The sequence below is a fragment of the Peromyscus eremicus genome, chromosome 6 (genome assembly GCF_949786415.1).
Source record: "Peromyscus eremicus chromosome 6, PerEre_H2_v1, whole genome shotgun sequence".
NCBI classification, from domain to species: Eukaryota; Metazoa; Chordata; class Mammalia; order Rodentia; family Cricetidae; genus Peromyscus; species Peromyscus eremicus.
In genome coordinates this window covers 51,048,151-51,063,110 of record NC_081421.1, presented here as the reverse complement: position 1 = coordinate 51,063,110, position 14,960 = coordinate 51,048,151, and the positions used below count along the sequence as shown (strand labels likewise).

Genomic DNA, 14,960 nt, shown 5'->3' with positions numbered 1-14,960 from the left:
CTGTTGTCAATGGGAGAAAGAACATGCCTCTCTGAAAGACAGCCACACCATTCTGACAATAATATATACGTACAAAAAACACTAGATAAGAATGCAAACAGTCACCGGGCGGTGGTGGCACACATGCCTTTAATCCCAGCATTTGGGAGGCAGAGCCAGGCTGATCTTTGTGAGTTCAAGGTCAGCCTGGTCTACAGAGCGAGATCCAGGAAAGGCGCAAAGCTACACAGAGAAACCCTGTCTCAGAAAAAAAAAAAAAGAATGAAAACAGTGATGCTCAGTGATAGAGAAGAGTACAGATTGACCAGGACTGATTGGCTACTTGAATCTCTTTTAAATATTTCATTTTATTATTTCTAACTATGGATAGTTATGTATGTCTTCATATAAATGTAGATGTCCTTGGAAGTCAGAGTTGTCAAAGCCTCTGGAGCTGAAGTTACAGTTGTGAGCTACCATGACAGTGTATGTTTAATTCTGTGGGGTCTATTGTTTCAGTAGTTTGGTAGTCAGTGGTATAAGCACACATCTTTAAGATGTCTTCTCATGTCAGGAGGATAAAAGCATGGAATTCCATCTGGGATACTATCTGATTAGATGTAATTGAGTAAATAATCTCCATTATATAAGAAATAATAGTAAACAAAAAAGGTAGAAGGAAACATACACTCATCAAACCTACAACAACTGGAAGAGTACCCCATGCTTTTAACCCTGAGTGATCTCTCCAACTCCCTCATATGCACTCTCTGCCTCTAGTTAAATCTTAGCATATGTCAGTGTCCAAAGATGGATTTCAAACTAGTTAGATCTTGTTCTCCTTTCTGGTATCAGGGACAATATAAACAATATATGGGATATGTTTGAAGTCCTCAGTTATGGTATAGATGATATGTAGTGTGTGATATTATTATTTTTAAGCAATAAAGCATATGTCTGTCTCTGTGGGAACATTTGGAAAATTGATAAAGTCTCAAATGATATTATTTATTAATACTCTTTTAATAGTGAATTTTGAGCAGTTTTTATGCTTTATTCCAAATGCACTTTGCCTAGGGGCCTTCTTTTTGGTTTCCCAATGTTTTATCAATCTGAGAGCTATAGAATTTTCTTTATTCTTTCAGAGGGCAAAATCTCCATTATTGTGTATTCAATAAAACTTCTATTGAAGTAAATTTTAACACTATTTTATGATATAAAATGAAAATATTTTAGTAATGGTAAATAGTTAAGGAAAATTGAGTCAACTCCATTTGATAAATTGATTAAACTTCAGCTGGCAAATGACATTCCACTATTAAGATTTGTCTTGTGAATGTGCAGATGACTGCTTTAATATTTGAAAATAATCACTTGTTAATCATGGAAAGATGAGCATTCATATCCACAAAATCTTAATTCATCTATGTACATAATTTGGAGTGCATTTGCAAGTAAATACATGCCTTACTCATGGTGAAGGTATCAGAGTTTGCAAAGCACTGATGTTTGCTTTCAACTCAGCCAGTGCTGTTATATTTCAGCATGAAGGAACAAACCAAACCAAAGATTGAATAAGAGAATTTCATTAAAATAAAAATGCATTCAAATTCAAAGCCTGTCCAAATGAAAAATATTAATGGTATTAATTGAGATTTATTTGAGTCTCTTTTTATAGTGATTTAAGACTATTAAAAATCTACAAAAGCACATTTGGTAGCTAATTGGGTTTATAATTGTCTAAAACTGTCTATAAGCATGGGAACTTGAATTATCGTCACCATCAGTGATAAAAATATTTTCCCATTAGGTATAAAGATGCAGTTATTTTCCATATGAGAAATAAAATAAAAAACTCAGTGTATGTGGTGGACAAAGAAACATAAGCAGAGCCATGTGAACACTCATCAAAGCTACCTAAGGCTCCAACCTTCTGTCCTTCAGCTACTATAGCAAACATGAAATCCATTGATATAAGGGGACATTTGTAAAGGCATAAATGAAATATTCCATCATTATTCTACTTTATAAATCATGGCTAACATATCTTTAGCAAGTGTCTCAGAGAGTTTCTATTGTTCTTTCCATTAGTGTGACTCAAGAGGCACGTCACATGACATAGTGGTGCATAACTCAGGCTCACAGCACTGTCATACATAAATCGCAGTACACACGCACGCGCACACACACACACACACACACACACACACACACACATTTAGGAGAATCACTAGTAAAATTTCTGTATCACTGAGATATATTCGGCTCAAGTTGCAGCCTTATAAGCTACCAAACAACCATTGTTATGTTACTCTTATTAGTGCTATTCTTAGATTATGACGATACACTCTACCACCCTGGTTTAAGACAAATCTCACAAGTTCGTGCTTACCTTTTACAAATGTTCCAAAGATTTGAATAGCAGTGTGGGCAATGATAGAAGGACATGGAAAAATAAAGAAGTCGAGAAATGGGAAAGAAGCCCCTCACCCTAGAAATCTGGTTTCTGTTTCTGACTCAAGTAGTCCCTCAAACCTCTAAATGGAGTGAATGGTATGAAGATGGCCTCCGAGGACAAAGTTCATTCATTTGCTGTGAGATATGTCCAAAAAGAATGTTGAAGCAGCTAGCAAGCTATCCTTGAAGCCAGATTGTATGTAACCTTGAAGGTTAACAGTACTGGTACTGTCTTTCACGAGTAAACCTGAGCAGTGGACTTCACAACCCATCTTAGCATTTCACTTACAAAGAAAATTATTTAAGAGACAAGAAATATAAATAAGCCAGTTCACATGCTTTTTTTATTTCTAAATGTTACTTAATATTATAGAAGTTTTTTCTAGAATTTTCTTTAAATGTTTCTATTTTGCATAATATAAACACCAAATTTCTAAGATTTTTCTCATTATTTGATACAAAATAGAATTTTAATATGGTAGCTAATACTTAAGCTCTTCATTTACTTTTTGAAGTGCTGGGAACAAGCCCAGGGCTGGCCACTGAGCACACCTTTATGTTCTTTAAGAAAGATAATTTGAAACAGCTGTCCATTATTCTTGATTTCTGTTGGAATGAGCTTTGATGTTGTGTTTTTACGGTATTTGTCAAAGTGATGGTTTACATTGAATGTCAAGCTGGCAGAATGAAGAGTCGTGTTACCCAGGAGACCAGGCTCTGGACGTGCTTGTGAGGCATTTTCCAAATTGGATGCATTGAGGTGGGAAGATGCCCCTTAACTGTGGGCAGCACCGTTCAGAGCTGGGTGATGGACTGAATAAGAATAAAAGTGAGCATTAGAATTCAAACCTCTCTGCTTCCTGACTGCAGACCAGCTGCTTCATGTTCTTTCCTCCATGCCTACACACAGAAGCAAACCCATCCTTCGTTAAGTGGCTTTTGTCTGGTTACTTCATTTCAGGAACAGGGCAGCACAACAAGTATGCTAATCGTTGATAAAGTTACCTTACTGTAGAAAACTATTCTCTCTAATAGACTCCTGATTCCACTTTATTTTAGAGAAGTGTTGGCGTTTCTTAGAAGACATTTCACATAATTGTTTTTTGGCAAACCAGATTTCCCTGAAGTGAAACACATTCTAAGAATATAAGAATATTAAAGCAGTTACAAAGCCAACAAAACTAAATAAATGTATGAAATTAACTTAAGCACTGTCATATTTGGGTGGTTTTCATTTGTGTCAACTGGGACATCAAGTTCTTAATCTATTGTCAAGTTTTCCCACCTGTGCTTCTAATTTATTCTCCTGTTGAGTGACACATGATACTTGTTTTTCAGTTATTTATCTTTATCATAGTCTTATTTCCATTGTTACTGGGAACTTAATGAAGGTAATAGTTCATTAACACCTGCTTAGCTCTTCAGGCTTCAACCCTCACCACTGAAACACATGACTGTTAGCAAAAAAAAAAAAAAAAAAAAAAAAAAAAAAAAAAAAAGATCTTGGATAAAGAAACAAAAGCAATACAATGATGGTGCACACAGATAATACATTGAACCTGGCATCCACACACACAAAAGTAATAGGGTCTAGGCCAAACACTAAATCTTTCAAAAAAAAAACTTGAAAGTAGAAAAGTAGAACTTTACAAAAGAAACCACTTCAAAAAAAAAAAAACATTACAAAAATAGATAACACAAAACATCTGCCAAGAAAAACAAGAAAACAAGTAAAAGTTTTCAAGAAACTTCTAAAAGACACCTGCAAATATTACCCAAAGTATAGAAGGAACTCTTTACATTCGAGGGAAGAGAAAACTAAGAGTTCACTTACAACATACTCATAAACCTGGTCATATATCATGATCAAAGAAGACCCATGAGGACAGTTGGCCTAAAGACCTTAAATTTTTGTAATTATGTTATTAAACATTAAACAGGATAACATAATACAACTGTAGAATGGGTGAAATCCCAAATGCTGGGAAAGGTGGGCAACAACAGAGCTCTACTACATTGTATATAGTACTTTGAAATGTAGTTTGACAATTTCTTTCAAAGGTAAATGCATACTTACCATATGAACCAGCAATCATGCTGAAAATTTATGCCCATAGTCAAATGTAAACATATAGACTGATATTTATAGCCGCTTTTATCAGAAACTATGAACTGAGCAAACAAAATGTCCTTCAGCAGGTGAATGAATATATACATAAAATGTGTGCATACAGGCCATGGAACTTTATTTAGTGCTAAAGCAGAAATTTACCATGAAGTCATAAAAATCTATTCAGGAACCTTGACTGCATATCACTATGTGAAAGAGCCCAGTATGTATAACCCAGTTACTGTGGGATTCCATTTATATAGAAGGGAAAATTATGAAAAAAAGAGTTATCTTTTAGAAGGCATTAATAGGCAGAACGCAGAAATTTATGCTGTAAAAATATGCTATTTATGTTACTTCATACTCATCAAAGCTTCACATGCTTTCAAACCAAGGCCACAAATGAATCTTTTTGCTAACTGTGGGCTTTGGATGGTAATCAAGCATCACTGGCTGATTGTAACAAATTCCCCACTCTGCTCCACAGCCTGAATAACTGAAAAGCTATCTATGTGGAAATGGGAACAATGGGAATCTTATCATTTTTACTGTTCACTGACAATGGCCCGTATAATTAAAATCAATTACTAAAAAAAAACTGTGATTAAAAAGAAAAAAAGAAACTAATAATACAACCAAGATTTTGAGCAAACACTGGACTGACTGCCTATTAAAATAGACACTTATTATTGGACATTTCTATCATAATGGCTGACAGCTCCATGTGTGAGGAGGGTCCTGTGTTTAATCCACCTAGCTGATAAATACATTCTCAGTGAGAATCCTTCAACTCAACACCTTAGTCTAAGCCTGTTTACACAGTTAATTGCATCATTTATTTTCCTGTAGACAGCTTACTATAAAGCAAACTTTGTCCTAGCTCTCCCTAAGAGACACTCGCCTTATTATACATTTCAATACATATTGAATCATATTTTCATTGAATCATGTTTTCAGTTAATTCATTTGAGATGTTCACATCACTAACAATCATATGATGAATTAGTGTATTTTCCAGAGAATTCAATAGGGAATCATTTATTCAATGCTCTGCATATACTAGGCACTTAATAAAAATGTGTTGCAATAATAAGTAAATGCAACTTTCTTGGTAAAAGAATACATGTGGAAAAGTATTTGCTTGAGGCTAGAGCATTAAACACAACAGGAAGGTGAGAAACATGGGTTCTAGTTTCATGTTTAGAGCAGCTCCCTGTGTCATTTTCAACAAAGAGTGTGGTTTGTCAGCCATCAATTGTCCTACCTGCAGCACATGTGTGTATGTCTGTGTGTGTGTGAAAATATGTATATATGTTTATATGTGTATTCAACACACTTTCTATATATTATTATAACTCTAGAAATAGAAAATTACAACTCTAAAGAATAACAGTTGATAAAAATAACACTGCTCTTTCAATTGTTTATATGCTACAAAGTTTTTAATTACTTAACCATGCTGAATATCAAGCTCATAAACTGAGATTTCTTCTCATTTGTAATATAGAACTTTCCTAATTGAATTCACAATGAAATTTTTTAAAAATTAAAGATGTATGGAATAATACATAATTCATTTATACATTAAAGTAATGACTGCAAATGCCAACTTGAAACTATATTAATTTTGAAGATCAAATGAGTGTATCTTTACTTATTCAACGTCATAACCCTTCTTTCATTTATTATGTCTATACACACACATATATATTTAAAGTATCTCCATGAAAATCTGCTAAATAAAACCACGTCTCTCTTTTGTTTCTAAAGTGTGTTGGTAAAATGTGATCAACTAATATACATTCAGATGTGTTTTCTTTACAGAACCTACATGATCATGTATCATTTTCCCACATGCAAAAAAAAAGACAATTAGCTCTGATGGTAAGAAGATTTGAAAGTTAAACAGAAATATGAAAAGAAAAATTATGGCAATGTATTTTACAACACCCACGTCTTAATACACTGGTGATCATTGATCAATGACTCTTCACAAAGGAGAGAACAAGTCATACACTATAAACACAGAAACATACACACATTGAATGGACTAAGAATCAGAACTGTGATTCATGTCTTTGGAAAAATGTATATTTGCATGGGACAAAACTATTATATGTGCCCAAACTTATATATAGTGGAATATATGGAATCCTGACAAGCAATTTAATTTTAATGTGCTATATGCTTGATTTATTTGACTACATCTTTAGCTTAGTAATTGGAAATAAGTAGGATGATAAGTCATCACATATTTTTGCCTTTTAATCTTTGAATTCTTCAAAGGAAAACACTACTTTTTCAAGTCATAGATATTTTTAAAGCTTTGAGTAACATATTCTTTTTTCCAACTGATATGAATTTATTTTGAAGATTAGAGGCATGTGCAAAGGTAAGCACACGTTCTTGTCTCTTTTAAGTGGTGGTAATGCTTTAAAGGAAAATTTTATGCTATGTCTTTTTTTATTTATTTAACTTTTTTTTATTTCACATACAAACCACAGTTCCCCCTCCCTCCCCTCTGAATGTGAGTGAGAGTTGTGTGGCTTGATCTGTTTGTGGGGGCCTTGGTAGTGGAGGCAGGTCTTTCCCAGATACATGAAATGGCTTTTCAAGAGCCCATTCCCTATGGTGGGATACCTTGCTCAGCCTTGATGCAGTGGGGAGGGGCTTATTCCTGCCCCAACTTGATATGCCAGCCTGTCTTGACTCCCCAAGGGAGGCCTTACCCCCTATGAGGAGTGGATGGGGAGTAGGGTGGGAGGGAGGTGGAGGAGGAAGAGGAGGAGTAACAGGTTCTAATGTTCTCACAGAGGTAAGAGGAGTATCATTTTGCAAACCACCTACTACCTTGAGAATTCATTCCCAAGGGACAAAAGACAATTCTCTGTCAGAGAGCCTTATCTGGAGAGTTTCATATACCAGATATACACTTGTGTTTGTTTTTGTTAAACAAATTGACTTTGGACATCAAATGCCAAATAATTTTCCCCAGAGGAACAACTAAACTTTGGTTGGTTAGAAATAATAAACAACATTTCCAAAGCTTACCACAGCACTATTTTCTTAAAGATTTTAAGAAGATTTTCACTGGGTATGAGGAGGAATGAAGCTGTAGCCACACAGCTGGTTTTTAGTCAGCTTTGCCCACACAGTACTGAAGTTTAAACAGATGTATTAAGTGTTAGTTCTGACTTGATACATGGCCCAGTCCCAATATATATTGGAAGATAATCCAAACATGGCTTCTTGTGCTCCTACAAATCTGATGACCTGAGCCACAAACTGACTATCATTTAATCTATGCTTCCTGTTGAGGCATGTTCTTGATCAAAGGAGATTCCCAGTAAAAAGAAGCCATTGCTATGTTGAAGATACTACAATGCTAACTTCATGACTATGTTGAAGAACTCAAGAAGTACCGTGGGTTCCCTTTAGTAGTTTCTTTAATAATCATTCACTTCCCACCGCTGGCTCTGACATAACATCACTGTGGATATCTGTTAAAAGTCATGGATTGTTTCTTAGTAGGACATTAGTTTGCACCAACTTCAAACTATATAAACATTATATAGTCCAAATACTGATAATCTGACTATTGTCATTGCTGAATATTGGCATTTTCTTTGTCTCTAACCCAGGGGATTATGACTTCTGTTACTAATTGTGAAACTATGTATGCTTAAAAAAACTATTATCTATAAAGTGAGTGAAAGGAAAAACCTCAGACCTTTCATGGTTACTGACAGTATGCAAATATACTCACTGAACAAACCTTAATACATCTTTCTCTGCCCTCACAATATTTGCAAGAAAAAAATGACCAAGGAGCTCAGAAGAATTCCTCTTTGTCAGCAGTACACCATTATAATATTGCTTTTAAAGTCTTTTATCATGAGAATAATAAAATTCAGAAAGTATATTAGTAATCCAAGCACAACACATTTCTAAAAGGATTTCTATTTTATATGTTCTTTATTTCACCTTTACTAATATCTTTGACAAAATTTTTGTGCACTTAAGGACCACAACCAGATATGTAAATGAACATATATAATGAATTAACCATTATCACTGAGCTAGTAAAGATACCATTACTCACATATTTATTATTTTTTCTATGTGTATGTGTGCATGGCAAGAATTCTTTAGATCTACCCTCTCACAAATAAGTAGAAATGCATTACTGTTAGCTGTAGCCAGCACATCATACATCAAATCTCCAGAAGTTATTCATCTTGCATGACTAAAACTTTTTCAAAACTCTTAGCAAGTGTTGCCACAGTCTCTTAAATTAAGGGGGAAAACATTTTCTTGTTTTTGAATATGAGACACGTTTTCACACTGTAACTTAAGATGGCCTTAAAATCACTGTGTACCTCAGGCTGGCCTAGGACTCCTGGCACTGGGCCTCCGAGGTTCCTTTAGTGTTTATCTTTGTCCCTATACTTCTCTCCTGCTGCTTTCCATTAGTCCACATCTATCAGCGTTAGTACAAAAGCAAAAGAAACAAAAAAACCTTATCTCACAAATCAGCTCTTTGAATTATGTGGTATCATCATGAACAGCTACACTCTCAAGAATGATTAAATTTCACACAGTCTTTGCTTCATTCACACAGTGATCCTCACAGGGAAACTCTTTGATTTCAGGGGGAAAAAAATCATAGATCAACTTCGATTTGCCAGGTTAGCTGGACATGACACTCTGGTCAAAGAGAGATACAGACACTTAAAGGCCTTTAAGTGGCCCCATTAGAGACACTCAAAGATTACTATGGTCCTCATACAGTCTTCCATCAGTCAATACAGTGGCAGTATGATAAGCACTACAGGTAGAGAAGCACGCAAGGTAGGCGTTGATGCAAGGAAGATTTACAGTCCGGTAAGTAAAGTGCTTGTTGATATTTGGAGATGCCAGTACATTAATATTACAGGTTATACAAAGAAGAGGAGGCTGACTTGTTCTGAGATATTCCATGTAAGCAACTAGTAGGTGGTGGGGGAATAAGGGGAAAATGAAGATGCGAAAATGTCAAAAATGATAATGAAACAAGGAGCCAAAAAAAGGAACAGGAAAAAAAATCACACGGGAATGATGTGCAGTAGGCATAGGAAAGAGTTCTAGCTTTGTCTTTATCTGTGAAGGGAAGCTGGGAGCACAAGAAGATGACAGACAAATCCCAAAAATCAATGAATTAACATAATAAAGAGCTTTCCTCCATTCCTTGTTCCATGATACCCTAACTAACAAGATATATTATTCATCATGTGTTTTGGACAGACTGGAAAGTTAGATGGTTAATATTTGTCATGCTATGGGGTAAAGGAGAGTTCTGGGAGATTTTTTTCAGCATAATTGTCGGAAAATGTGCCGACAATTATGCTTCACACAGCTCTGTTCTTAACTCACTGGCCACAATGGTACCTTATTTTCTCCAAGACAAGTTTCTTTCTTTAACATACTAGAAGACAGCATGTGGCCCCAGAGGGGATACTAAGCAAGGAGATACGACTTTATTCAATGGTCCATAAAAGACCAGAACTGGGAGTCTAACTCAGTGCTGCCCCCAACATTACCAGAAGATTAAAAGTCATATACTTTCATGAGATGGGAAGATCAAAAGATTGGTAAGTGTAGAATATTCTTAACATTTCTAGGAGAGTGTCACAGTGTCTCCAAGGATCTGTCCTCCTCTTCCTGATTGATTATTTAGTTGGTTTCATGGTTTTCATGGAAATGGTAAACCATCATGGCACTGTAAATGAGAAATTTACTAAGGGGATTAGTTTTCAAGAAGTAGTAATGAAACTGGAGGACTAGCAGAGGTCAAGATGGCAAGCAAGTGTATTTGAAGTGGTCTGCTACACCTTGTATCTCACTTTTTACAGAAATTCAACTTTATCGCACAACCAGGCATTTTAACGCACATGCTGGCCAAGCAAGGAGACTTGGGCAGGGGTGAGGAAAGGAAAACAAGGGGAAAAAATGAAGAGGTGGAGGAAAGAGTACACGTAACCACAAAGAGATCCAAACAACTATTGTGGGGGCTGGAGAGACATCTCAGCAGATAAAAGGACGCGTTCCTCTTGTGGACAACTCAGAGTCTATTTCCAGTGCCCACATGGTGGTTTATGACAATCTGTGATTCTAGTTCTGGGGGTCCCAATGCCCTCTTCTGACTGCTCTGGACACCAAACAGGCAAGTGACAAGCATACATTCATGTAGCCAAAATGCTCACACATTAAAAATAAAATGAATAAATATGATAAAACATGTAATTCTACTTTTGTAAGGGCCACAAGGATGAGGATGTAGCAAAATTGTGAACACATGGCACAGAGTTCTAATACTATGAAAACACTCATTTTTTAAAAAAAATCTATATCAAATTATTTGACTCTATTTTTAAAATCCCAATCTGTAATTTAGGGTGACATTAAAATAAATAGATTTTAAACACCCATGAAATCATGTTCCCTTATCTATAAAACAGCAATAAATCCACTTCTTCCATGAGAATGCCCATAAAATTAAAGGATCTAATGTAGAGAATGAAGTCAATAATATAAAATGAAAATAGAGGCAATACGAAAATTATGGGACCTAACGTAGAGAATAAAGTTGGAGTGGCAGCTACATAAAAATAAATATCTGGTGACACAGTTACATCTGATGTTGTCTGGTACTCCAACTATACTAATTCTCAAGTGGCACCAATGTCTCAAAATTTTGAAACTCTTCACAATGCATATGGTAGTCTATCATTATTGAACTATGCCTGTGGTGCAGATTTCTGGTATCAAAGCAATAACCCAGGTGATTTCTATTTATCCTAGTAAGTCCTCTCTTGAAGGCTGCCCTAAGCCAGGCTACAACCACCATCAGTAAATACTCACTTCAGAAAACAATATGAAAACACAGTTGTTTTGCTTTGGGGGGAGCAGAGGCAACAGTCTAAGAAACAGACATTTCTCTCAGGTCATTATCATGTTACTTTATGACCACTGTCTTTAATTTTAGGGTGTATCTGCCCAACCTCTGTCCTACATTCTTATTTTCCTGTTTTGTTGATGATGGCTGTTGCATTCTCTTGCTCTTAGGAAGGCTACTTCAGTTCACCTCGCTGAGTTATAATAACATCACTCAAATGAAGAGGAAGAGCAGTCCTGTATCCCAGACGACACCACAATTAAATGACAATGTGTAAGAAAGTGGCATGTAAAAGAGTACACCATGTCTAAGTTTAAAAACATAATAAATAAAAGCAGAACTTTGTGTGGTTTGCATTTAGTGATTGCATTTTGCAGTTCCTGGGTGCTAATGAAATGCCTCAGATGATGCTGCATAAATGTAGTGAGATAAACACATTAGTAAAACACACAATCAGCTCTCCCTCAGACTTATATTTGTAGAGTATAATTAAGATTTCTATAATTAGCATGGCAAGTTTATTGTTACTCATTTTTACTGCAAGATACAGACATGTATTTTAATCACATTTTTGATACATACAGCTGGAGATGATGAAATATGTACGCATATGTTCATATCTGTTGTAACATTTCAATATGATTTGACAAATTAGTCCCTTTTTTGTTTGCTTCAAAATGTACTGAGTATGTAGGTTGTCTTAGTTTGCTTTCTTTACTATGATAAACACTGTGACCAAAAGCAACTTGGGTGTTATTTGGCTTACTTGTCATAATCACAGTTGTTCATTGAGGGAACTCGGGATGGGAACCCAGGACTGGAACCTAGAGGCAGCCAGTGAAGCAGACACTATAAAAATGCTACCTACTGTCTTGCTTCCCACAGCTTGTTCAGTTTACTTTCTCTCACTCTTTTTAAATATCCACTTACACACACACACACACACACACACACACACACACGTATGGGCACATACAGGCTTACACACATACACACTGTCACTAGGTACCTTTTATATACAGCTTAATCTTAGAGATGAACAAAGCTGTTTAAAAGTGATGTGTTTTCATGGCAATTCCTGTCCTGTTTTCTAAATACCAACAATCATATATCATTGCTATTGATTTAGAAATAGGGGTACAATAAAAATATTAAAATATAATAATTTTTAGAGCATGTATGTTCTTCTCAAGTTTAAATCATTCAGTTATATCTTTTCCTTTAAAATAGGTCAAATTGCATAGATAAGTATATCATATTTTAACATGTAAATTTAACTGAAAAATATTCTCATACATATTCACACTGATGCACAAATCTGTGGTCTTATATTATGAAGAAAACCAATGAGATATAATTAAGCATTTTATCCATTAATTCTCTACCAAAGATTTACCACAAAAGTGTCTCACGGTACCAGGAAAGGCATGGATAAGGTTTCTAATCTCAAGACATACATTTTAAAGCAAAGAAGCAGCACAAAATTATCACTTACTAGATATGTGACATCATAAGTTAAACTTGTTTATTTTGAAGTTAAAAAAGTTGAATATGAAAAGTTGTTTCCAAGAAACACTTCTCTTTTTATGTTATAGAACCTAAAATTTAATGATTTTTGATGACATAAAAATATCCAATAATTTCTATGGAAGCTGAACTTTTCCAACATACATATATGTGAACATGTATCTTTGTAGAGATTTATAGAAAGTAATACATTGTTTTCACTTTAAAACACTCTAAGATATGTATGAAAATAATAGAAATTAACTGACTGACTCAGTCTTAACTCTTGGTATATAAGTCATTACTAACAATCAGGAGAAACTTTAACATGTTTTTAATGAATGATTTTATTTTTTAGTGATGTACACATGTGTGTGACCTTGTTGTTTTATGCACATGTGTGTGCAATTGGCAGAATCTAGATGATGCTAGATCCCCTGGAGCTGGAGTGGATATGAGATACCAGATAAACTGTGCACCAAACTCAGGCTCTTTGCAACAACCATATGTGCTCTTACACATTAATCTCTATCCCCAGCTCCTACCTACGCACTATGTTTTATAATCAGAATACATCTACTCATCATCAAGACAGTATTTTATTCACAAAACTGTAATTTTTCAGTTGCTGGTATTTCCCATTTTTAAAGCTTCATTGTTTTACAAAATGAAAATTATTGAAAGCATGTTTGGAAATAACTGTCCCTAAATGAATAGTAAACTCACATTTAACCTCTTAGTTCACAAATCGACTAGATGGCATTTGAATAGACTGACAACTAGGCCATACCTTATGTCGTAATCTCATAAGAGGTTGATAAGATTTAATGCCATATCCTGATTCTTTTGTTGGCCTTCCTTCGGACTCCAGGAAGATGAATCCAAGAATCAAAACAGCTGTCCAGGACTTAAACATCCTTATTGACTTTCACCTGTCAAAATTAGAATTTTAAAAATCAAAGAAAATACTTCATATGATAAAGAAATATATAAAAAAATTCAATATCATTAAGAAATCCTTATACATTGAATCAGAGCTCTCTGGTATGTGAATGTGAATTAGGTAGACACACCCCAATGAACACTACTGTCTGTTCATAACAAAACACTGGTACTTTTTAAAATCAATCTCATAAAATACAAAATTAAAAAAGTAGGCCTTGATAAAAAATCTTTTTGGGAATATTCAATAAAAGGTAGACTAAAAAAGGTAAATAAATCATGACTACTATTCTAAATATTTGTACAAAATATAATTGTAAATATACTTATAAGCTTTAATTACTCTTTAAGAATAAATCTTTACTACTATATACAATTTCAGTTCTCTGTTAAGGACTTGTTAGAAGTTCATAAGATACTAGTCTGTGGCACAAACTCAATATAGTTCAGCAGAACTTAAGCAGGGGAGGCCTAACGAGTTACTAATAATTGTCTCAATATTATTTAAAATGCAACACATTAGAATATTGGTATACAGAGGATTTTTGCTACCATTTTTTGATATTTATATTATTCTATACTTTGGATGGAGCAGAGAAGATACAAAATGGCATAAGGTTGTCACGGAAACCTCAACACCTTTCAAACATACAGTAAGCTTATGTTTTGAGTAAAACTGAATTTCATTTTGCCACTTTTACCAGGCCACTTCATTCCTTATTAACATATAAAAAGGTTTTCTTTTTATATTTAAACCAATGGTATGAATAACTTCTTGAGAACTGAAATCAATTTTTAACCCCAAGCTATAGTGTATTTTTCTCAGCAATTTTTTTCCATCTGTAAACTGAATCACTCCTATTTTTAAAAATATTTTCTTCCCAACGTCCCAAATTCTTTAAATATTTGAAGAAAGAAATTAAGAAGATATCAGAAGATGGAAAGACCTCCCATTCTCAAAGATCAGTAGGGTTAACAGCAAAAACGGCCATCTTACCATAAACAATCTAAAGGTTGAAAGCAATACCCATC

General features: G+C 34.7%; 1 protein-coding gene across 3 annotated transcripts in view; it reads right to left on the bottom strand.

Annotated features, from left to right (window-relative positions):
- The window catches only part of Fstl5 (follistatin like 5), a 496,179-nt gene extending 482,277 nt beyond the window's left edge, over nucleotides 1-13,902 (bottom strand). For all 3 annotated transcript variants that reach the window (XM_059264740.1, XM_059264741.1, XM_059264742.1), the window contains exon 1: nucleotides 13,777-13,902. In XM_059264740.1, the coding sequence (XP_059120723.1) occupies nucleotides 13,777-13,902 (126 nt within the window). The remainder of the gene's footprint in view (nucleotides 1-13,776) is intronic.
- Nucleotides 13,903-14,960: the final 1,058 nt, after the last annotated feature.